Raw genomic sequence first — 24739 nt, 5'->3', positions numbered from 1 at the left:
TCATCCTCCCCAAGTTCTTAACTACCAGGCACTCAGATGTTTCCCCTTTGGTTCATCATCCCAAAAGTGTGAACCCCCCCAGCTGACCATGACACTCTCTCTCTCTCTTTTCCCCTCACCCCCCACATACAGTTTGCATACCAGAGACTTGCTTGTGGTAAAAATAAATGAAAGATTTATTTAACAGAAAAGCCACAGATTCAAAGATTAAATAGCAAGGGAGAGCAATCATATACAAGTTACACAGTAAAAAGAGACAGACAGAACCTCAGGTTTTCATACTTTCATATTAGATAAAAATCACTTTTCTAATAAAAGTTATTTTGCCTGTGAACAGTTTCCCAGCATGTCCCCTAGCCATAAAGAAGATCCAGCATTTCATGGACAGCACCCGCACCAAGTGACTGTCCCTCAGTTTCTGGACACATTTCATTTCAACCCCCTTCCATTTTAGAAGACTTCCAGGTTTTTTCCTTCAGTCGCTATAGGATATTCAAAAAGTGGGGGAAATCCCCAATTGTCTATAAATTGTCTATATTTCCCTCACTTTTTGAATATCTATATCTTTATCTTTTCATTACTTTAATGGTCCACCATAGATTTTTCCTGAGCTGGACCAATGGATGGGTTCTTAAAACTGGTTTCCTCTGGTTAGGAAGATAGCCCCTTCCTGCCTGATTGCTTTCCTGCCCTGTTCTGAGGTGAGGTTGGAGTTGCACCACAGTTATGACAGTTACAATTGTACCCACACACACACCCTCAGAATGACCATCGTGTTCAGAACACTACAAGCTTTCATAAAAGACCTTACTCAATATATTTGTGTAGTAGAGCAACACTGGCAACAGTTGATTTAACTGCTTATTTTTTGTAGTTTAAATCTTCTGTTGTCCCCTGTGGTGTCTGGACCATGACTGTCACAACCAAATTAAAAAGCAAATACTAAAACACATTCCATATTGTAGTTTTGTGCCAGAGAGGCTTCAATTAGGCTACATTTACACTTAGAGCTGGGGGTGTGATTCACTAACCAGTGCCACAGCTACACTGTTGTTAAGCATGGGCAGTGGCAAGTGGCAGCACGGACTAGCCACCCAGAGTACATGGACTGGCTGCCCCAAGCACATATCCATGGGATCCAACTGGGTTTGTACACAGGGCAGCTAGCCCGTGCTGCTGCTCACCACTGCCCACGCTACTACGGCTACACTACAACTTTTAGTCTGCTTGCTCGATGAGAGCTAGTGTGAGTATGTCTACTCAAGCTGGGAATCACATAACCAGCTGCATGTGTAGACATAGCACTAAAAACTTTCATCTTGAAGTTGTAAATTGGTCATGTGTAATCACTCATTCTGTAACCATTGAGCTGACATTCAATATAGAAGTTCAGCAAAAGAGCGTCTTCCTGAAAATGTCTTTATTTGTGGACTGATAACTGTAAAGATTTAGATTGTTCAGTACAAGAGTTTTTCCTGGAGAAGTGGGCCTGATTCTTATTTACAGTAAGGCTCTTTTATACCACTTACCCACTTTAAGGCCCCTCTATGGTGCCAGAACAGTATAAAGGATCCTGAGTATAGATGAGAGTCAAGCCCTTTGTTTCTTTCTGGCAAAAATATGCTCCATTTGCTGTGATGTGACATGACAGGTGCACAAGACTCACAGAATGAAATAGAAAACGTATGCATTTTGCCTAGTTCCTTGTTTCACTACAAGTAGGAAACTCAACCCAGGATCATGGAAAAGTTTCATGAACCTGGGCCATGGTTTAAGTACCCTAGGATTATGTTATAGTTTGGAAGGAACTTGAAACTCATGGGAAAGGAAGGCAAGAATTCCTATGAACTTTTTAAAAAATTATTCATATGAATCCCTGTGAACAGAAGTGGTCCAGTTTCCTATAGTTCTATGTGATGTGCTCCTTGATCTTTCCCCTTTCCAAATGCAGAAAATTCATACTGACCTGATTCCAGTTCTGTGAGCAGAAAAACCACATACTTGAATTAAAGTCAGCTAGGGGAAAGCGTCCAGTTAAATTCAAAGCATTGGCTGTATAGTAGAATCCTGAAAAGGCCTATAAATAAAACCAGATGAAAGGCACTTTACTCTCAAGATCCTATATAAATCAGAGGTAGGGAAGAAATGCTGCAAAAAGGAACACTGTGCTTGCAGACTTACCACAAACTTCCCTTTAAGCTTTGGCTGATGGACTCCATTGAATGAACAGTCTTTCCCCTTGTCATTGCAAGCAGTGAAGTTAAACAATAAGGACACCTTCTCCTGGCACAGAGCTGGGTCTCCGGTTCCCCTGAAATTTATGAGTTGGCCTGGGTTGTAATTTGTTGGCCTTAGAGATTCCGTGCAAAGGCTTCCATACAAATGTTTCATCGTTAAAACGGTTTCATAATTATGAGGATAGCATGGATTGTCAACCTTGGCCTTGTCTCTTGAATTCTGAGGGAAACAGTAAATTTTTTTTGTCTTAACAGGAAAGCTTTTAATTTCATGTGAATAGTATTTTAACCATATGTGTTTGTATTCTCCCATTCTCCTCTCTGCCATAACAAGAGTATTGAATAAAGCACGATCTAATGATCATTATCATACAAAGCAAATCCTATCTCACAGAATGCACTTGTGAAATAAAGCAAAGATTCACATTTCTAGTTTAATTGCTTAGCAGAATATTTCTTGGCAGAGGGAAGAAAGTAGGCTTACAGGTTAAGTTTTAACAATGGATTCATTCTTGTTATACAAAACAGCTGAACAGCCTGACTCCTAGGGCAGTGGTTCTCAACCAGGGGTACACATACCCCTGAGGGTACGCAGGGGTCTCCCAGAAGGTACATCAACTCATCTAGATATTTGCCTAGTTTTACAATAGGCTACATAAAATGCACTAGCGAAGTCAGTACAAATTGAAATTTCATAGAGACAATGACTTATTTATACTGCTCTAATACTACACACTGAAATGTAAGTACAATATGGATATTCCAATGGATTTATTTCATAATTATATGGTAAAAATGAAAAAGTAAGCAATTTTTCAGTAATAGTGTGCTGTGACACTTTTGTATTTTTATTTCTGATTTTGTAAGCAAGTAGTTCTTAAGTGAGGTGAAACTTGGGGGTACACATGACAAATCAGACTCCTGAAAGGGGTACAGGAATCTGGAAAGGTTGAGAGCCACTGTCCTAGGGGGTCAAGGCATTAACTGAAAAATAAGTAAACACAATTACAAAACTATCCTCAAAAAGAGATATTAAAAAGAAAAGAAAAATAAGCGATACTCAGTTTGGCTAAATGTATAAAATGAACCCAATATGTTCTGCACAGCAATTAACATAATGGGGCCCTAACTGAGGCCTCTAAGCCATACTGCAATAAGAACTTATAGCAGGAGAGAACATGTTCAGAGTTACTGAATACAAACCAAACAACACAGTTCCTGAATGTACCTGCACTAGTAAGGCTAAGAGCCTTTTCTCTGCTTCATCTCTTCCATAACACTGGAAGCTGTGAGTATACACACTGTACTCATAGCCATACAGCTGCACCTGTAATGTGCTATTGGAGTTCTGCATACACTCTTCTGGGACAAATGATAGTTGAGTGGAGGCTCCTCCTAGATCAAGCGCACCTGTAGTCTCTGCTCCATGAGGATGGACCCATCTCCTCCAAAGGGTTTTCTAAAAATTAAACAGGTAAGTTTGAAATGTCATCTGCTTTTCTATGTTCTTTCTTCAAGCTCTTTCACTCATTAAATTACTTTTAAATCTACAATATAGCTGTAATAGTGTAAAACATCACTCAGGAAAAGCTCACTTGTGTGTAAAGCATTGTCTCATCAAGTTTTTTAGTTTAGGGTGATATTTTTTCACAAAGGGAAATGAAGCTGAAGAATGAAGGGAAGGTCAAGCATAACTAAAATTCAGAGAGAGGTATTGCTTAGTGTTCAGAGCACAGGTCAGGCAGCCTCTAATCCTGGTTCTGAAACTGCCTCTGTATGTGAACTTGGACAAATCACTTAATCTTTCTGTATGTGTAAAATGGAAATAATATTCACTTATTTTCCTGACAGAGGTAGTCTGAAGGTAACACTTTACAAACAGTAAGTAAAGTATTAATAAAGGAGAAATAAAATATTAAAAGGTCTGAGATGGTTACAGTGCAAAAGAATAAAAAGACAGGCCAGAAGTGAATGAAGAACAGAGTTGGTAGAGCTGGCAGCAGGAAATTTTTAATGAAAACACTTAATGAAAAATGCCATTTTAATCAAAATTGAAACATTTTGGAAAAAAACACTGTCACAAAATTTAGTTTATTAAAAACCAAGAGTTTCAATAGTATCAAAATATGTCCTGTTTCGACTTTTCAGAATGGACCGTTTTGCTTTATTTTGAAACAACTTTTCAAAATGAAATTCATTGTTTTTTACAGGAAAAACATGTAAAAAGTTTAAAACGGTAGAAATTGGGACTAAATGTCTACATTTTATCAAAGGTTTTTGACCAACCCAAAACATTTTTAAGTTCATTGCAATTTTTTTAATTTGAATTTTGTTTGTTCAATTTCTGAATGAAAATTTTTTTTGAAACAGTGGAATTCCCTGTGAAACAGAAAATTGGGTTTCTGCCCAGTAGCTAGAGAGCCAGCTCCTCAGCTGAATGTTCTGTTGAAGTCAATGGAGCTACGGCAATTTACACCAGCTGAGGATCTGCCCGAGAGCTTCTATGAAGGTTTTTATATTTTAAAAATAATTCCATCATAGTAGGCCTATAAGCAAGACCCATTTATCTGGTGGTTTTCAGTTTTTGAGAAGTTATTTGGATTTTTCTAGCCACCTATTTGCCTGTGTTTGTGTGAAAACAGCAAAACGCTGTTGGATCTGCAGGTCATCAAAAGGAAAAGTATGCACCCTCCACAATTTCTTTTAATATTGCCATTATTTATTGAAGGAGTTTTCCTTTTGCGCAAGTATGTGTTGTGATGGGAAGGGAGAAGTGAGAACAGACTGCATGCTCCAGCAAACATCTACAGGCAAACTCCTAGAGTAAAATCCTGGCTCCATTGAAGTCAATGGCAAGATTCCCATTGACTTCAATGGGCTAGGATTTCACGCCTAGACTTTTTCCAGTATCACAAGATTGGTGAAAAGATTAATTTTTTTCAGTTTCATACTGTGTGCCAAAATCTTCATGAAGCTCAACTCATCTGAACTCCATGTACTAAACTGGCTTCCCAGCATCCGTGGTCCCTTGTGGCCTTAAAAAAAAAAAAAAAAATCTAAGAATTTGCCAAGCAGAATTCACAATTTTGATCATTAAAGGCCTGCATAGTAAGAAACTGCCTTCAGTGAAGTCAATGTTGCATGGATGTAAGTGAGGGAAAAATTTGTCCCAGGGTGTGCAATTTTGATATCAGGATATTTGTGTTTTCACCGTGTTCATATACTATCAATTATGTGACTGATTTCTGCAAATGTGTTCGGAGCAAAATATTATTTTGGATTAAGATAATCAAAATCCACTTTGCAAACTGTCATGATCCAATAGTAACTGTTCAATAGGGAAAGTTAATACCATGCAGGAAATTGAATTTTTTATTCTAGCAAGATTAACTAGGATAATTCTCTCAAATATTTTGGGGAGTAAACACCTGTAATTAACACAACTGAGCACTGAAGATCACTGCTGTATGTTTAATTCCACACACACAATTGAGCTAGAGGTAGGTCTTGTCTATACCTGATTTTGTACCAGTATAACTATGTCAGTTAAGGGTGGGATTTTTTACCAAGATACTTAACTGGTACAACCCCTAGTATGAATGCAGCTATACTAGTATAAAGTTGCCACATATCAGTCTAGATTATCCCCTTTCCTACACAGAAATAGCTATACTGCTATAATCATCTATACCGTGGTATAACTGCATCCCCGCTAAGGGGGTTGTACTACTTTAGCTATGCCGATATAGATAGAATGGTACAAATAAAAGTATTAGGATGGAAGATAAAGTCCAAGATGTGGTTGACAAAAATCCAGGAAGCATGACTTGGCTAGTTTGGACATACACAGGGCATGAATGAGAGGGTGGCAGGAGAGAGACCCTGGGGAAAGCTGAAGAACTGATAGATGGATTGGATTAAAGAAGATGATAAGCAGGTGGACTTGAGGGCTGCCTGGGACAGACAAAGCTGGAGAATGCTTGCACAATGATCCAGACCCAGATGATGGGATATGGGGAAGAAGTACAATTTTTGTGTTTAGACTAAGCATTAGATATTCCATTTAGACAGGAATCTTATTTCTGTATCTTGTTATGAGTTCTACCTTGGCCATCAACATGCCTTTTAAATATTTCCATTGTTCCTAGTTAGGATAAAAAACTCTATTCGTTTTATTCTCCCTCTATAGCAAAAGCTTGTCTGTGATCTACTTTTGGTGGAAATGTGGAACCAATGGCTACTCTGTTTTAACATGCATCCCCTCCAAAACTTGTGATTCATAAGCAACAGTATAAAATAAAACATGCATTTTTTTCCACACACCTCCAAGAACTTGCCCATTAAATAGTTGGCTGTAATCCATCCATACACCCCTTCCTCTTGCCCAGTTATGATTTGAGCACCCCTAAATTCAAAGGGCTGGGATCTGAAGTAGTTTTGAATGGTCCCAAGGACTTCATTGGCTGCCGTTTTGTTTTGCAACCTAAGCAATTCACAAAACACAAAATGCTGAGTATCTGGAAAGACAAGCTTACCTTTATTCTTTTATCAACCTAGTGACTAAAGGAATGCCCATGATTTCCTACTGACAATCTGAGTCCATTTTGGTCTGGAGGGACAGCCTTTAATAAGGAACACCTAAGTTAGATGTACAGCCAGTTTTAGCAAGCACAGCTGGCTAAAACAACTCTGAAGGTGGTAGAACATTAGCTGTGGGCATGTCTACACTGGAGCTAGAAGGTCTAATTGCCATCTTAAGCAGACATACCTGCAGTAGCTCTGATCAAGCTAGCATGCTAAAAATAGAAGTGTAGCTGTAGTGGGCTAGCTGCTCCAAATACAATCCCATCTGAGACCCAAGGTACCTACTGGGATGGCTAACTTTTCCCACCACTGCAGCTACACTTCTATTTTTAGCACACTAGCTCAAATCAGAGATGGTGCAGGTATGTCTACTTTAGCTGGAAATTAGATTTTCCAGTTCCAGTGTAGACATATCCTGTGTCCAACAATTGCCATGTTTACACTGCAAGCACCTGGATATTTTGTTCCTCATGTAAGATTGTATTTAGTGAACTGAGTGCTTATGTGAAAGGTGCTGGCTTAACCATTACGGAGTCTTTATCTCTCTTTAGCCACAGAGTCAGGTGCAGTACAGCAAATCTCGTGGGGAAATTTGCATTGCTAATGTGCCTCAACCCTGTTCTGGAGGGATCATCTCCAGCGGTGACAGGGTCGAGTCTCCAGGCCCATTCAAACTATAACTAAAACTGAGAACAAAAAAGCCAGCTAGTGCCTGTCTCAAAAGCCCCATGCATAGATACAGTGCAACCACTTAGCATCACACTCAGGTCTGGTCTACACTGGGGGGGGAAATCGATCTAAGATACACAACTTCAGCTACAAGAATAGCGTAGCTGAAGTTGACGTATCTTAGATTGACTTAGAATCACTTACTTCACATCCTTGCAGTGTGGGATCGATGGCCACCACTCCCCCGTCGACTCCGCTTCCGCCTCTTGCCCTGGTGGAGTTCCAGAGTCGATGGCAGAGCGATCGATTTATCGCGTCTAGTGTACACGCGATAAATCGATCCCCAATAGATCAATCACTACCCGCCAATCTGGCGGATAGTGTAGATGTGGCCTAAGTGTAACTCCTTGTCTCCAGCTGAGTTACCCCAACTATGAATTTGGGCTTGCTACCCTCAAATATGTCCACACAGTTCTCATTTACACAGTGGGATTTGACCCCATGTGCTGAGGATAGAAATTTGGACCTTACATTGCTGTAGTGCAAAGCAAGCAAATACTTCCTTTCAATACAGTAAAACAATATGATAAAAGAAAAGCAGATTGGTTTAAAAATTAGACCAAAAGTTCCAAACCTTTAACTTTACTGGCTAAGTTGGATTTCCTTTTGAGACAGATCAGAATTCCTGGCAAACAGAGAGCTGTCTAACACATTTTTCCATATCAATTTCACATGCAGCTGTTCTATGTACATTTATTAAATGTACTGGGGTTTTTTGACCATACCTCAGTAGTCGCATTCCAGCTGTAGCTCCCAGATACGTTGGGATATTTTTGTGCAAGCGAGATGGAATTTTCTCCTTTACTTTATTCATGCAGTCGTCAATGGGTTTGACAATTTCTTGAGGGTTATTCCCATAGCTGGATATGCCTGGGCCTAAAAAAGAGCAAGTGGCTGATTTCATTTGTCTTGGGGCCTAGCAACAGAGATCAGAAGAAACAGCTTTTTTTCCCCTTTTAATATTCCATTTTGAAAAGATGTTTTATCTTTAAACAAGGACTTAATTTACAAATCTTAATGACTAAAAAAATATTAATGAACATGCCTTCAAGTCTTTTATATAGGGCAGCACTCTTGACACAACTCCTCCCCCAACACTGTCATCCTTTCCACTGTACATAAGCGCAAATTGACAACAGTGCCACATTAATGGGAAAAATATATTACATGTGGCAGGCACAGCAGAAAAATCCACCTACTGGGTGGAAAATACCTCCTGGATCTCCAAAATTATAGAAAACTCCATCCCCATGTGTCCTAAATCATGTGGACTACACCTAACAAACTGGCATATGTCAGACCAGATCTGGAAGTAGCATCCTACTGGAAGCAAAATAATGAATTGTGAGCTGCAATTTGACCTTTGACTGGACTTAGTGGCAGCATGGTCCAGTGGAGAGGGACCTGGTCTGGGAATCAAGCAACCAGGGGTCTATTCCTATGTCTACCAATGACCTGCTAAATTACTTTAGACAAGTCGTTTCCCTTTCTTTGCCTCAGTCTACCTATCTGTAAAATGGAGAATAATTCTACTTTATTCAGTGCTTTGAACATCACAACTGAAGTGCACTTGGGGAATGATTATTATTATCATCATCAGGAGAACCGATTCCCCCAAGAAAACTTGCAAGAGGGCAACATATAGATTTTGGCACTCAGTTACCTAAGAGGCTCATGATCAAATCCAGACTCCAAGGTAGACATGCTAGCTCAGGAACCATCTGGAATAAGGATGTAACCCTACAGTTAGGGGCAATGGAACTATCAGTTACAAATATGAGATTAGTGAAAGCAAGTGACTTAGCCTTCTAAGTGGCTGGCCCCCAGCCATGCGACTTCATCCTACCAGAGTAAAGAAAGACCACAGACCAGACTGCTTCTAGGATGAAATGCAAGCCTCTTCACCATAGCTTTCCAATAGCAGCAATAATTAATCAGAATAATAAAAAGTAAAACAAAAATGCCCATAAAGCAAAGAAAATAACAAACCTCGACAACATGTTTGGTGGGGGAGGGGGAAGGTGGACAGGGGAATGAGAAGAGAGAGCTATTAATTATTATTATTATTACAGTATACACCCGATTCTCCAAAACCTTATCATCTGAACCTCTGCATTATCCGAATCCCTTCCTTGTCATTGCTGGGGGACAAGAGAGAAGAGACTCCCAGCTGCGGGGCAGGCCACCTTGCTGCTGAATAGCTTCTGTGGCAGTGCAGAAAGACCTCTGCCACCCCACTGTTGTGAATGAGTAGGGTGTGACTGTGGAACTCCAGAGGGCCGGTGACAATTGATTCCTGCAGGGGAGGCTGCAGTTCTGGTAGGGCAGAGCAGAGTCCTGGCCAGGGATCTTCACTGTGCCCTGCTAGGAAGGCAGCCTCCCCCCACAACTTTGCACCTGCAACATTTGAAAGGGCAGGCGTGTCAGTGCAGGGAGCCCTCTGCAGCCCTGCTGTGCTGGGAGCGAGTGAACAGGGCCATGACAGTGAAGCTGCAGAGGGATCACTGTGCTGCTGCTCCTGCCCTTCCAATTATCCAAATGAAATCTTTGCCCCGCATGCTATTCAGGAGTATACTGTACTTATTTACATGAATGCACATGGGTGGGCAGCACATCAATATCTGGAAGGTGCTCATACAACACAGTGATCACAGCCAGAGTAGAGCCACTGTATAAAGGAATATGGACTGGGTCAGCACTAGGCTGGGCTGCCCAATCGCCACAGGGCTGATGGGAGAAGAACGCAGTGGAGAGTAGATCTCCTCCTATTCCACCACCTCCGGAGGAGGCCTGGAGTGTGTATGCAGCACAGCTGGTGGAGGATTGGGAAGAAGGGAGAAGCATGCTGCTGGTTACTGCTCTCCCTTTCCACACTGTCACCCTACAGACAGGCTGTGTTTGACTCCCTTTCAAACATAGTATCACAGGGACTAGCACATATTCGGCTACTGTAGTTTGAGGCACCTTTGTATGGATTCACGCAATACCCCTGTACAGAGTCACCTGGCCCCTTATGCTCTATAATTCTCTTGTCTCTCTTGGGAGAAAAACAATAAAACCAACTTTAAAAGTGCTCCCTCTTGTGTTTTTAGGGCAGCAGAGTGGCTCAGCTTCACGATGCAGCTTTCTCACACCAAAAACCCTAAGGTCAACATTCTTAATTAGCCAAGACATGAGATGTCAATGTGCAGCCACAGATATGCTGTGCAGTGCAGGCAGCATGCCACTCCTGCACCTGTAAGGACATAGCAGGTCCCAGTGCAGTTCTTCCATGTTTTGTTCCTTGTGTAAGCTTAGATTTCTCTACTTTTTTTTTATTTCCAGACAAAAGCCAGGATATAGGCTTTTGCATAATCCTCACTGGTGCATGTTCTGGAGAGAGAAGGAAAGGAAAAGTCACCTGTGGAGGTTAGTGCTGATATCATGGATCAGCAAATGTCTGAGGGAGAGATGATTAGTCTCTCTCCATTGTTATAAAACTGATTTTGAATCTCCTCTCTCCCCAGTACACCTAACTTTGCCAAAATTAAACCAATACTCCCCCAAAATGCCAAGCGTTGTCCTGAGCCAGGGGATAATTTCCTTGAAACGTTGTGGGGGTCATCAGGCAAAGCATTTTTCAGATAAGACTGAACGAAAAAAATTCAAAGGTTTATACTTTTATGGATGTTTCCTAGCATTTGTGGGAATATTATAGCTGAGAAATGGTTTGGCAAAGAAACACTGCATTTGATTATTCCTTAACCTTGGGCTAGATTGTGGCAGTCCCCTTGCTCACATAAATGAGCAGTTACTCACACAAATCAGCATATTAGAGTCTCATCCCCAGCTCATAGATGTCAATGGAAAGACGTCCATTGACTTCAGTGATCTTTAGCTTAGGCCCTTAATGAATTAATACTAATAGGCCTTCAATGGGACTATCTGTGTGAGTAACTGCTCACCCATGTGAGGAACAGAAGCTGAGGGATTACACTCTAGCCCAGAGAAAATAAAAGAATGATGCTGGTCACTTTTCTTTCTAATTTTCCTTCAGCTCTCTCATTTTCCTTTCTTCGTGTCACCTGCACGGGCTCCTACTCCTGTTTCTGTATTATCCTGTTGCACAATACGACTGGAGAGAATACTGCCCTGTATCACAGCAAGAGCACTAGAAGAGTTTGTGCATGTAAAGAAATTTTTTTATGGGTTAATACCCAACAGCTGAAATTTCACTTTACACAAGCCATAGCCCAGGCATGCACATGGGCCTTAGAACATGTGCTTGGATTAAAGCCCGACAAAACAATTAAAAAAAAAAAAATCAGATCCACCCTCTTCCACATGCACAGAGAACATAAAAAACACAGTTTGAAGCAGAGTAAAAACTTTCTCCGGGGTCTGCTCTTGAGAGGTACAGAGTATCCTCAGTGGGAGCTGAGGGTGCCCAGCACCTGGCAAAATCAGGCCTTTAAAGAGCCTTGGAACGTGTAGAGAGCTTTTCTTCTCTCAGATGATTGAATGAATTTCCAGGCTCACTAATGAGTGGCTGACAGCATTGGCTAGATGAAATAAGGTGTACATTTTCTGACTGCATACAAGCCATACATTTCTAACAGTGAGCGTAATTAATCACTGAACAATTTACCAAGGGCCATGATGGATTCTCCATCACTGACAATTTTTAAATTAAAATTGGATTTAAGAGATGTGCTCAGCAATTATTTTGGGGGAGTGTGTTATACAGGGTGTCAGACTAGATCATCATCAGGGTCTCTTCTGGGCCACTCTCTTACCACTTCAAAAGTTATTTTTCCTCCGTTGGTATCCTGCTGTTAATTGATTTATCTTGTTAGACTAACCTAACACTTGGTAAAGCAACCCACATCCTTTCAAGTATTTATACCTGCTCCTGTCTCTTACTTCCTACATCTGATGAAGTGGGTTCTAGCCCACAAAAGCTTATGCCCAAATAAATTTGTTAGTCTCCAAGGTGCCACAAGGACTCCTCGGTTTTTTTGCTGATACAGACTAACATGGCTACCACTGAAACCTGTCTTCTGGGCTTGGAATCTAGGAATCTTCCCCATGCAGCTCTGCAAACACACCAAAGTGCTAACCTGCAACAGCCCTGCTATTCCACTCCTGGGCTTCTCCTGAACACATCATGCTAGTTTTATGCTTAACTTGATGGCTGTGATACATAGAAATGTCCACTAGGTGAGACACCTAGCCAAAGTTGAACCTACAAAATAAAGGGAATGTGCGACTTGTGTGACTGGTGAAGAATAGAGCTTTTCAGTTCAAGACCCCATGTTAAACTGACCCAGATTAGCAGTGTTCGAAAGTTATCATCTGCTGGCTGTTCAGTGCCCTATGTGAAATGATTCCAGTCCAGTTCCTAGTGGATTAATATCCACATCACAAAATCATAATCACAACTCTGGCAGTTTCAGCAGTGAGGTCCAGGAATCCATGAGCATAGAAACTAAACTCTCCTCTCATCACTAGAGGCTCTCTTCAATCAAGAGATTGATGGAGCCGGGAAGTTGGGAGGGTGGAAGGGGGAGAAAGTTTGCACCTATGCTTCCCATGCTCTTGTATCTGTTCTTTAGACAGAGGACTTCAGTTTCCAGGATTCTGAGTCTAGTCTCATTCACAAGCACTGAAGTCACTTATAACAAACTTGTAAAGAAAATAACATTAAAAAAAAAAGTAACTCAGATTTCCAGAAAAGAAAAGCAAATAATGCGCCAAACTGCTAGTACAGCTGGGGCCCTATGTTGCTCCCACTGAAATCAACAGCAAAACTCCAGTAGAAATTGAGCCCCTAATCCTTTCGGAGGAGTTTTACTTTAATTATTTTTACATGAAACAGCTTTTTCAAAGAACAGCTCAAGACACTAGAAGCACTAGACATTAAAGGGTCAGATTGACCGGTACGATCTGGTCCCTCTGTGCCATTCAGGCAGTACAAAGAGGCTAGATTCTAGCCCTAAATGGTCTCCAGAACATTTCTCTCACAAGAACTCTGCTGATGTAAGCCCAGTGGAAGCAGTTCCTGCTCCAGCTGTCCCACCCCACTACGGTGAAAGGGTCATGCTGGGGAAGGAGGAAGCATGTGAGGGGAAAATACCTGAAGGAGCATTGCTCTACTACACAGATCCTCCTCTGTCACAAGTAAAAGCAGCCCACAGGCTACACTAACTACTGCCAGGACCCGTCAGGCTCTGAATAAGGGATCAGTAACTTTTTTGGCATCACACTGATATTTCCAAATCTCCATTTGATCCTCACCTTTCACACTGCACTTGAAGGTTTGGCTTACTATTCCTGTATCATTTTCTTTTTCCGCTGGCCATTCATACAGGTAGACCGTAGTCCGAGATGATCCAGCATCAAGCACTATTCCATACTGATAAAAAAGGGGTTACAGTTTAAAATCCAAAATTTGTCAGCATTTTGTTTTTAAAAAAAAAAAAAAAAAAAAAAACTACCACAAGGTTTTCATCACCTGTCATTGTGCCACACATTTACTTAAACACCAAAGGAATGCTTTGACATGTACTAGAGTCATATTAACTAAAAACATCAGGTACTTGGACAATCTGCATGAGTCAGGCCGCAGAGTCTGAGTGATTCCTAATGAAAAACTGGTGCATAGCATAGCAAACAAACATGCCACAACTTGTCTATTTTGGTTGCAACTACAATTTCCAGGAGGAGCAGCAGCATGTTACAGATGCTGACAAGTGAAGTGCCATATCAGGCAGAATTCTGCTTTCCCCTTCAGCCATCATAGCCACAAATCACCTCTTTCGATTGACCAAACATTGTCAACTTCCAGGAAATTAACTAGCAGACAAAGCCATCCTTGCTTGATTTTCAGATTGGAAGCATTTACAGCAAACGGAGTATTTAACTTTAATGTAGCATGGTCCCCTGGCATTTCTTTAGATCCATTGTTTAGCACAATCCCATTATTTTAATGGAGAGCATTGGCTGACTGCTCCAATTTAACAGAAGGCTGTATGAAGAATGTGCTTCCTCTGTGCTCACACAAGCAGGTCACAGAATTGGGGAAATATATCTATTTGTGCTCAATCTAAATTGCTCTAAAAATGCAGCTGTTATGGGAGGTAATGTAATACCGTACTTTGGTGTGTGGATTTCTTTAAGGAGACTCAGATGCTTCATGTATCTTGTCAAATGTATGTTACTGCCTTAGCAATCAGCATTGACATTGTCTGACTTTAAGTGCTAATGTACAATTGTGCAATGCAACTAGAAGCCTGGAGAAGTCCTGCCCGACAGTATCATGAACACAACACAATTATTGTTTCTTTCGGAATACAATCCAAATATACACAGGACACCAATTCCTTCCTTCTTCTGGATGCAGTCTCATACCTGCCGCAAAGCCACTATCATCAATAGCATCACACTAAGGATGAATGTGTCATTGCATATTTAAATGGTTACACAACATGTACATTTTAATATCTCTTATCATAGTGATATCTAAGCAAATAGGATTTCCCTTCCCTTGGGCTTACTCTTTGCCAGGTATTATTTTACTTATACTACAGTCCTATCTAGAGGCCCCCTCTGAGATTAGGGCCCCACTGTGCCAGACAATGTACACACACATAGTAAGAGACAGTCCCTGCCTAAAAGAGCTTACAGAGTCTAACTATATAAGACAGATGGGAGAGAGGAAGTATCATTATCTCCATTCACAGAGGACATCACTGAGCCACAGAGAAATTAAGTGACTTGCCCAAGGTCACACATGAAATCTATGTCAGAGCTGGGCATTGAACCCAGCTTTCCCCTGTCCTAGTCTGTTGCCTTAACCACCAGATCATTCTTTGTCCCCACAGGTCCATCAATGGCTATTAGCCAGGATGGGCAGTGATTATGTCCCTAGCCTCTGATTGCCAGAAGCTTGGAATGGGCATCGGGGTGGATCATTTGATGATTACCTGTTCTGTACATTCCCTCTGAAGCACCTGGCACTGTCCACTGTTGGACGACAGGATACTGAGCTAGATGGACCTTTGGTCTCACCTAGTATGGCCATTCTTATGTTCTTACAGAAAGATCACCTATTGCTAGAACATAATTTGAGTCAAAGGTCAAAAAAGACCAGAGCAGCCAAAAAAAAAAAAAAAAACCATAGTTTTTCTCCCTCTCTCTTTTTTATTGGGATTTTCACCCACCATTTCCCATCAACTCTAATCATGACCACTCTTTAATATTCAGCAATGATCTATTCAGTAGACTATATTGTAGGATTAGTAAGAGAGGGTGGACAAACAAAAATTAAATGAAAGTGAGCTGGAACTCTGCTACTGTCTAGTGGAAATGAGAAAGAGTAAAAGAGAGATGACTTGAAGGAAAAAAATCATAGAATCACAGAAGTGTAGAACTGGAAGGGACCTCGAGAAGTTACCTAATCCAGTCCCCTGCACTCAAGGCTGGACTATGAAATAACTAAACCATTCCTGACAGGTATTTGTTTAACCTTTTCTTAAAAACTTCCAGTGAGAGATTGCCCAAACTTCCTCTGGCTTATGTGTGTGACCTTGAGCAATTCACTTATTCTCTCAGCTTTAGTTCCCCTATCTATAAAATAGACACCATAATGCTTAGCTCACAGGGGCATTGTGAGACTTTAACACTTGCCTGTAAAACACTTTGAGATTATCAGGTGAAATGCACCGTAGAAATGCACAGTATTATTATTGGATAGAACATTTTAGTCTATTGTTGTTTCCTTATACCCTTTAAAACTTACCTTCAGTCCAGGAGAAAGGACCTCTTTGTGGTTGATCTGAACAAGTGTAACAGCAACAACAACAACTATGCTTAGAAACAGAAATACCAAAGTGATAATGGTTGAAGTTTTGGAGAGCACCTTGACACCTAAAGTGAAAAGGGAAAATGCATGTAAAGGAGTGCAGGGATCATCACTAAGGGCCACACCCTGCAGCCTATACTCAGGCAAAACTCCCAGTAAAATCACAATGGGAATTTTGCTTAAGTACGAGCTGCAGGATTTGCCAGTAGGAGAGTCTCTACTCTGCTCAGGACCTGGTTGGAAGATGCATTTTGCCACCATTAATCCATCCCTGTAACAAAAAGTCTCACTTCAGTAGGTGAGTATCACATGTTGAACTGTCTAAAACAATCTAGAGATGAGTTAAGCATTGTATAACAGACATTTTCTAACTAGGAGCTGATGTGTCAGTGAAACACAGGGTATGTTCATGTGCATGTAAATAAATACAGAAAGCATTATCATTGTGTGGTGTCCAAAGTTATGCTAGATGCTTTACACGCTAGTAAAAAGATAAGGTCTCTGCCCTGAAGAGCTTATGAACCAAACCTTAGGGTTAGTTTGCACATACACGCTTAAGTTAAGCGTAGCTGTTTTGTGCATTAAAGACAATGCTCTTTCCACGCTCCACTGGAAATGTTCATTAAGGAGTTCAAGGAGGAGGATTTGTTCTGGTTTTCATTTTAATTTCTACTAACCCTTTAGAGCTGCGTGCAGAGGTGGCCCTCACTGGGCAGGCCTCACCTCACTACCCTCACCCATTTCAGTGCCATGAGGCAGCAACCTCATCCTTCCCCTGTGGAAGGCTCTAGCAGAACCAAGGAGGCATATGGGATGAAGGGGAGTGGAGAGGGCAGGCTGGAAGGGAGTGGGCAGGCTGCAAACAGGGCTGGGGGTAGTAAAGGAGCTGCATCAATCATTCTCCCTGCACAAAAGAGATCAGGGAGGAAAGCTGGGAGGTTAACTTCTCCTAGGAGCTCACTCTGTGGTGGGGAACTCCCTTAAAGAGGTGGCTCCTAGAGGCAGGCAGCCACCGGAGACCCAGAGCTGGTGTAGAGGTAGAAGGCCTTTGTGTGGATGGCCATGTGCCCAACTGATCCCAGGACATTCCATGGAGCTTGATGGCCAGATCCTCACTTTCTTCCACAGGGTGGGGGGAAGGAATTCCCACCCCCAGCTACTAATGGAAGAAAGCAAAGGAAACTCCCCAGGGTGAGGTGGAAAAAGAGAGAGTATCACTATGTAGCGGTACAATTTGATCCTGTGAAAGGCCCTGGACACTAAAGTTCTCTAACCACAAAACAGATGCAACTCAGACACAGCAACGGTGCAAGTTTCCCATGCTGCCCAAGCTTCTCACACTGACTCCAACCAATATCCCTCCTTCCTGAGAGCATATACTCCTGTTGCGCTCATTACAAAACAAACACACACTTGTCTCAACATCAAAAACAGAGAATTAAAACTCTGGGAAACTTGTGTGCTAGTTTTTCCCCTTGATTTTTTTTCTTGAAAACACCTTTACATAACCAGGAGGTGCAGCCCATCGTGCATGTTAGATCATGCAAATATGAAGGGGCTCTGCTCAAAGGAAAGATCTTAGCAATTATGTACTATTATATTGCAAATGTCAGAAGTTTTGTACAGCCAGGTCCTGCTCGTGGACTTAAGTGGGACTGCTCACCCAAGTAAAACAAACAGGATTTTGGCTGCAAGGGCTGCATAGGGAAACAAACAGTGTTGTTAGCAGGGCCAGACTGGCAATTCTGGATGTGCAGGAGCTCTAAAATCTTCTGGAGCAACATGGTAAACAGGGGGGAAAGGGAAGAGGGTTGAAGGATACTTAGAGGTCAAAGGGTCCAAGGAAGACAAGAATTTAGGGGAATATTGCAGCTATAGCAAATTGAAATATAACGTGAGAAGGGCAGATTCTGCTTCTGAATTTCCAATATTTGTATGTTTTCCAGTGCCCGAGTTCTGTCTGCCAGTGACTTATCAAGAGAAACTTCTTTCGGACTCTGTCACGCCACGTAAGCACAGCTAGGTGCTGGGAGTAGCAGCATCCCAAGGAGAGCACACCTGCCACTTGAGGCCTTCAGGAAATACAGTCTACTCCTGCTATTATGCAGGGTCCACTGCACCAACACAGTGTGGACCATGGTCAGGACCACAGCACTGTCTTCTCATGCCCCCTTTGGGACAATCTGCGCACTGGGGGTGCATACAGGGAGCAGTCCCTGTAAGCCCCCCGACTGCAGGGACAGCATGCTTACAAGCCCCGCAAGGTACATGCAAATGATAGAGAAGTCTCTTTAGACTCTATCCCCCACACCAAGCACTCACTCAGAGGCATGTCAGTTAATTGAGACTAACATGCTCAATATCTTATGCACTCATCTAAGTTCTGAAGTTTCTTTATAATGACACACTTATGACCTCTATATTTTAAGGTTAGCCTCTCACTTCAACACCCCAATTCATTTTCACTAGTACTAATCATAATGAAATTTCTGCATGAAAATCATTAAGCTACCACCAATTACAATAATAGTGGATTTCCGGACAGTAAATTGTTTATTGGTTTATTGTCCTGAGGGATTCTGAAATTCAAGGAAGAGTACTGTATAGGAAACATGAGAGTGACAGGACAAAACCCTATTTTTATATCTAAAATATTTGTTATTACCTAGAGGTCAGTTCCTTTAGAACCTATGCTTAAGAGCCATTAATGTTAATGGAAATTATTCCTATACATTGGTTTGAAAGCAGACCTCTCATTAGATTAAAAAACCAGTTCTAACAATCCATCTGGGAATGAGAGCTGCTGGGATAAGACCATCTGCCTTTGTAACAAATCCTTCTCCTTGTGTATTTTGCTGATTTGTAAGATTTCCATGATCACAAAATAGCATACAATTGAAAGTTGGGTGAGAGCTCAACTATTTACTCCTCAATAAATATCTTTTCTTCATGGATCAAAGGATTGACTTGTAGAAATGGAAGAGACTAAGTCATTATCAAAGGATAAATGCTCAAGACAAATTAGTGAATATTTGTACAGAACTTTGAAGGTGTCAAACCCCATTAAAAAGTGAAAATCAATAATTAATTATTCTTATTACTTCAGAGCACCTACTATGACTGTTGAAATATTGTTGTTCTGCTATAGCCTTTTCAGCAGGGAGCAATGCACTCTAATGCTTATATATTTCATGGGTTATACACAATGCACTCTAATGCCTATATATTTAATGGGTTATACACAAATTTCTGTAAGCCATATCCTGGCCCTATTGAAGTCAATAGTAAAAATTTCATTGACTTTACTGGTACCAGGATTTGACCCTATCTAAAAGGATTTCACTTTTCAGAAATCTCTTCAATTGGAAGAGTATTATGCAAATGATCATCATGTGTGACATTCCTCTTTTAATCTAGTGTCTCTCCCAGATAAAACAATTTCATTAGAGCATAATTTATAAATCTGGGCCCATTTGTTAGAGGTACACCTTACATTTCATGCTCCGGTGCAGTTAGCTAAACATTTTAATTACATGGTAGCTGGACTGTGCAACAGTCTAGAAGACTCATGTCAGTGGAACAAATGCACAAGACCATATTCTGCTCACTGTTACACCCAGGCAACCTCCTGGATTACACACACACAGCAAGAGAACAAAATTCATGCCAATCACGGAAGTTGCAGGAGGGATTAACTTGACCTGTTGACTTCCACAGGACTGCATGAATGTAAGTGAGAGCAGAATTTGGCTCACTCTAGCTAAATTGGTGGATTTTAGGCAAAGAGCCAACAACATAATTTAAATAGATGTTGATGAAATATTAAAGTGCCGTTGCTCTTTATTACTAAAAACAATAACATTCTGGCACAAGTAATAAAGTAAATACAGGCAACTTTCAGTCCCTATTAAATTAAATATAATGGACCACACACGAATACATTTGAAAGAAAGAACATTTTCTCATTTCCTATAGTTTACTGCAGATAAAAAGAATCAGTTCCGTAAAGGAAAGTTGGCTCAGTGACTAAACCTCTTCATAGTACTGAACGCTGAAGGTTAAATATACATCTATATAAATACAAACATATATTATAGGTTGAGATTCATTTCTTTAATTGACTTGAAACAGCTATGCCAACCTATTTTAGGTACTGACCTGTTTTCCGACACGGCTGGCGGGAAAGTACTGTAAACATCTTTTTCCAAACTGCATAATGGGAGAAATATACATATTTTTATCATTTAAAAAATAAGAACATGTGGTCTTAAGATGAAAGTTTAGTCACAAGATGCAGGGATGGGACTACCAATAACATTAAGATACAGAATTTTAGAATGCCTTAGCTTTTATTTGCAGAGCCTTTTATAGGCCTGTGTTCCATTTAGGGGAGGACTGCAGGTTGAAAGAAAATAGTTTCCCAGGGTGAAAAAAAAATCCACAGGTGATATACTAAAGTTTCAGAGTAGCAGCCGTGTTAGTCTGTATTCGCAAAAAGAAAAGGAGGACTTGTGGCACCTTAGAGACTAACCAATTTATTAGAGCATAAGCTTTCGTGAGCTACAGCTCACTAAACTAAAGTTTGTGGCTGAATCTCTAGACCTTCTCCAGGTTCACCCATCCCTAAAATACAGCATTACTGGCTAGAACCTCATTAGGAAAGATTCACCTGTATAAGCCATGTAAAACAAACAGTTAAAGTATGCAAGTGTCATCCTACAAAAAAAAAAAAAATGAGGAAGCTGTAAAAAAAAAAAAATCCAAGCATATGAGCATCTCTCTCCCCCATGCCACACACACACGCTTCTGATTCTGCCAGCTTATCACCAGCTGCGATCACTGAACACAATAAGCAGCTCTCATAACTATGCACCTATGTTTGCAATGATACCCATAGCATCACTATCCAAGATCATAAATGGAGCTCTTCTTTATCAACCTCCCGACCAGAACCTTTCTGAGGTAGTTCCCCTCTCCCTGGATCGCCCCTTGGTCTGCCATAACCTGCTCTGTTCTCCCAGGCCTACGCACTCTGCACCGTTTAAACACACACCAGCTAATGTTCCCACAAGTCTCTTCCCCCCCCCCGACCCCCAACTCCAGTGTGGAAGCCAGTATACGCTGAACACTCACACGCTCCCCCGTCCCCTGGAGCGCGCGCTCTCTCTCACTCACACTCACACACACACACACCCCCGTCCCCTAGAGCGCGCGCTCTCTCTCACTCACACTCACACACACACACACCCCCGTCCCCTGGAGCGCGCGCTCTCTCTCACTCACACTCACACACACCCCCGTCCCCTGGAGCGCGCGCTCTCTCTCACTCACACTCACACCCGTCCCCTGGAGCGCGCGCTCTCTCTCTCTCACTCACACTCACACACACACCCGTCCCCTGGAGCGCGCGCTCTCTCTCTCTCACTCACACTCACACACACACCCGTCCCCTGGAGCGCGCGCTCTCTCACTCACACTCACACACACCCCCGTCCCCTAGAGCGCGCGCTCTCTCTCACTCACACACACACACTCACACTCACCCCTATCCCTTGAGAACACGAACACCCCACCTCTCCCACCGCCCCTTACCGGTCCCCGCAGCTGCGGGGTGACAGTGTGGCGAGGCAGGCAGGCAGGCGGGCTGCACAGCGGCTGGGACCGGTGGGAAGAGGAAGGCGAGGGCACCGCCGGCGCGCGGCGCAAACCTGCTCAGCGGAGAGGCGGCCGCCGGCGCTATAAAGCCCGGGGTGCCGGCTGGCCCCGCCCCTGAGGAGCTGCCGCAGCCCGGAGCCTCGGGGCGGCTCGCACGTTGCCCTCCCTGGCGCAAGACAGAGCCGGGAGGGGGGACCCTCGTCCTACCCCCACCGCTCAGCCGCGGATCGGCTCACCTGAGCCCTGCCCCTTGCAGGCGGGAAGCTGCACAGCGCTGGGCGGCGCAGCCAGCCTCACGCCCCGTGGCCTGCCGCTGATCGCTGGCCCCGGGCCTGGCGGGTGGCCCCCGGGGGCTGGTTGCTGGCCGCCGAGCGGCACAGCTCTCCCGCCGCGCCCTCGCCCTTTTGTTTTGCTCACACACGTCAGCGAGGTTAATTGAGGCTCCGTGGAGAGAGGTGTCACCCTCCCGGCAGCGGGACCCTCTCCCGCCCTCTGGGCTCCCACCCACTCCGCCCCCCTGTAATTTCGGGGCTGTGCCCACGCAGGCTGAGCCAAGAGGTGGCTCCGAATTCCGCCGGTTCCCAATTCCCTGGGAACAAGGAACCCGCGTCAGCCTCGTTGGCAGCCAGCTGTCATCCCCAAACCTCCTCCCTTGGCCCGTCCTCCTCCAAAGCCCAACCACAGGGTGAATGAGAGGGTGCCTCCCACACCCCTGGATGTTATTACTAGTTTCTAAAACTGGTTTGATGCTGGTCCTGTTGTGCCAGTTCGACAACACCAAGCGCAAAGCACTCCATGCCCATCCATGCTCGACAAGTCCTGTATCCAGCCTGCAGCCCTGGCCAAAACAGGATGTGAGGAAGGCAAGAGAAGAAAACAACCCCTACTGCACCTAGTCACTTGTGCAGTGGCAGGGAGGAGAGGGTATTACTCCTTTCGGAGGGCTCCAGAGATCAGCTGATGTCCAGAAGCATATGATTTATGGTCACATGTATTATTATGCTAACATTATGCTGGCAGCATAACTGGTACTGATCATAAAATCATCCAGCCACTTTTACAATCCATTTACAGAAAGTAGGTTCTAAGTCAAGCCGCAAAATTCTTTGCTCCTTCCCAGGCCTGCTCAGACCCCTCCGGCATCATGCCCAGCTTTCTCACAGATCCTTCTGTTTCCCACCTCTCAGCTCTTCTCCCCATGTTGGCTTCCAGCTTCCTTAACCTACCCCTGTGGCAGGGGTGCAGGTGCAATTTTTATAGTGGGGGTGCTGAAAGCCATTGTACCAAACTGTATATAAAGGAAACCACTTCAAGTCAGAGGGTGTTGCAGAACCCCTAGTTCTAGCACCTATGCCCTTTGGCTCCTCTTCAGTTCCTCCCTCAGCCGTCCTATTCCTGGTAGATTTTCCCTCCACCTGACCACCCTAGCTCTCGCTTGGCTCCACCTACGGTGTGTAGCTTCAGCTGACATCTTCCATCCATTCTGTCCTTCACCCAACCTTCCCCATGCCACCTGACTACTCTTCCCACTATAAACAGCCCTCCCCTCATTTCCTAGCTGCCACTCCACTCCCCTTACTCCTATCCACTCACCTATATCCCTCTTTCTAGTTGGCACCCCTTTCTCCTCCTATTCCAATTGTCCTCTGTTTAATGCATGTAACCCATTGGCTTCATTGGTTTGCTCTTGTGAGGTGGAATCTTACCTACACACTTATTTAAAAGCTACAAATTTACTGGTTTGCTGACAACCTAAGGAAAAGTGTATATGCCTGGGTTGTAGTTGTTACCTTGTAAACATTTTCAGTAAAAACCAATGCACCGCCTTTGCAGTTTCACAGGCACGTGCCACAGACAAAGTGCTGTGATCAACTGCTGAACTATGGTTATGAAAACTACAGAAACAAGGCAATTACTGTGTGCAAATTACAATGTGATTATTGCTTCACAGGTACACCAGGTAATTGCATTACACACCCCTCCACAGTACAGGATCATCATTAAGGCTACGATTATGTCATGGACTGTCACAGAAGTCATGGAATCCATGACTTCCAGAGATCTCTGTGACATTTCCTGCCCTGGGTCTGGAGCTGTCAGCAGGCAGCCCCACAGCTCCCAGCCATTGTTGCCCCATGGGCAGCAGGGGGACAATGCAGTGCCCAGCCGCTGAGGGCAGCAGGGGCATCCCACAGCTCCCAGCTGCTGAGAGTGGCAGGACACACACAGCTCCAGCCATCGCAGGTGGCAAGGGGACCCTGGATCTCCCACTCCCCGCAGGCAGCAGGGCCCCTCACTGCTGCCCAGCAGCAGCGCATGGCAGGGGGAGGTGGGGGCTGGCGGCAAGGGGACCCCATAGCTGCTAGTCGCTGGGGTGGGGGCGAGGGGACCCCAGAGTCCCCAGCTGCTGTGGGTGCTGGACCCTCTTCCCTCCCCATTTTGTCAGGGATATTTTTAGTAAAAATCACAGACAGACAGGTCACGGGCTTCTGTGGTATTTTTGTTTATTGCCCATGACCTGTCTGTCTGTGATTTTTACTAAAAATATCTGTGACAAAATCTGAGCCTTAATCATCATCATCATCAACAGTAACAGGAAAATAGCCTGAAGAATACCATCCTGACCAAACTGATCATAGAACCACTAGGTCTACTGCAAGTATAAGGCCCAGACTGCTGGTGTTGAAATGTT

General features: G+C 43.2%; 1 protein-coding gene across 5 annotated transcripts in view; it reads right to left on the bottom strand.

The window, feature by feature from the left end:
- ENTPD3 (ectonucleoside triphosphate diphosphohydrolase 3) overlaps positions 1-22551 on the bottom strand; it is a 31052-nt gene extending 8501 nt beyond the window's left edge. For 3 of the 5 annotated variants that reach the window (XM_084620210.1, XM_084620213.1, XM_084620214.1), the window contains exons 1-9: positions 21985-22271; positions 20551-20601; positions 16330-16457; positions 13827-13944; positions 8276-8426; positions 6561-6720; positions 3466-3696; positions 2182-2457; positions 1967-2077 (exon numbers count right to left, since the gene is read on the bottom strand). In XM_084620210.1, coding sequence (XP_084476336.1) covers positions 1967-2077; positions 2182-2457; positions 3466-3696; positions 6561-6720; positions 8276-8426; positions 13827-13944; positions 16330-16457; positions 20551-20590 — 1215 coding nt within the window. In that variant the 5' untranslated portion in view covers positions 20591-20601; positions 21985-22271. The other 2 variants (XM_084620211.1, XM_084620212.1) reach the window with 2 other exon arrangements.
- Positions 22552-24739: the final 2188 nt, after the last annotated feature.

Source organism: Lepidochelys olivacea (genome assembly GCF_965140295.1).
Source record: "Lepidochelys olivacea isolate rLepOli2 genome assembly, chromosome: 2".
NCBI classification, from domain to species: Eukaryota; Metazoa; Chordata; order Testudines; family Cheloniidae; genus Lepidochelys; species Lepidochelys olivacea.
This window is presented reverse-complemented; position numbering and strand designations above follow the sequence as displayed.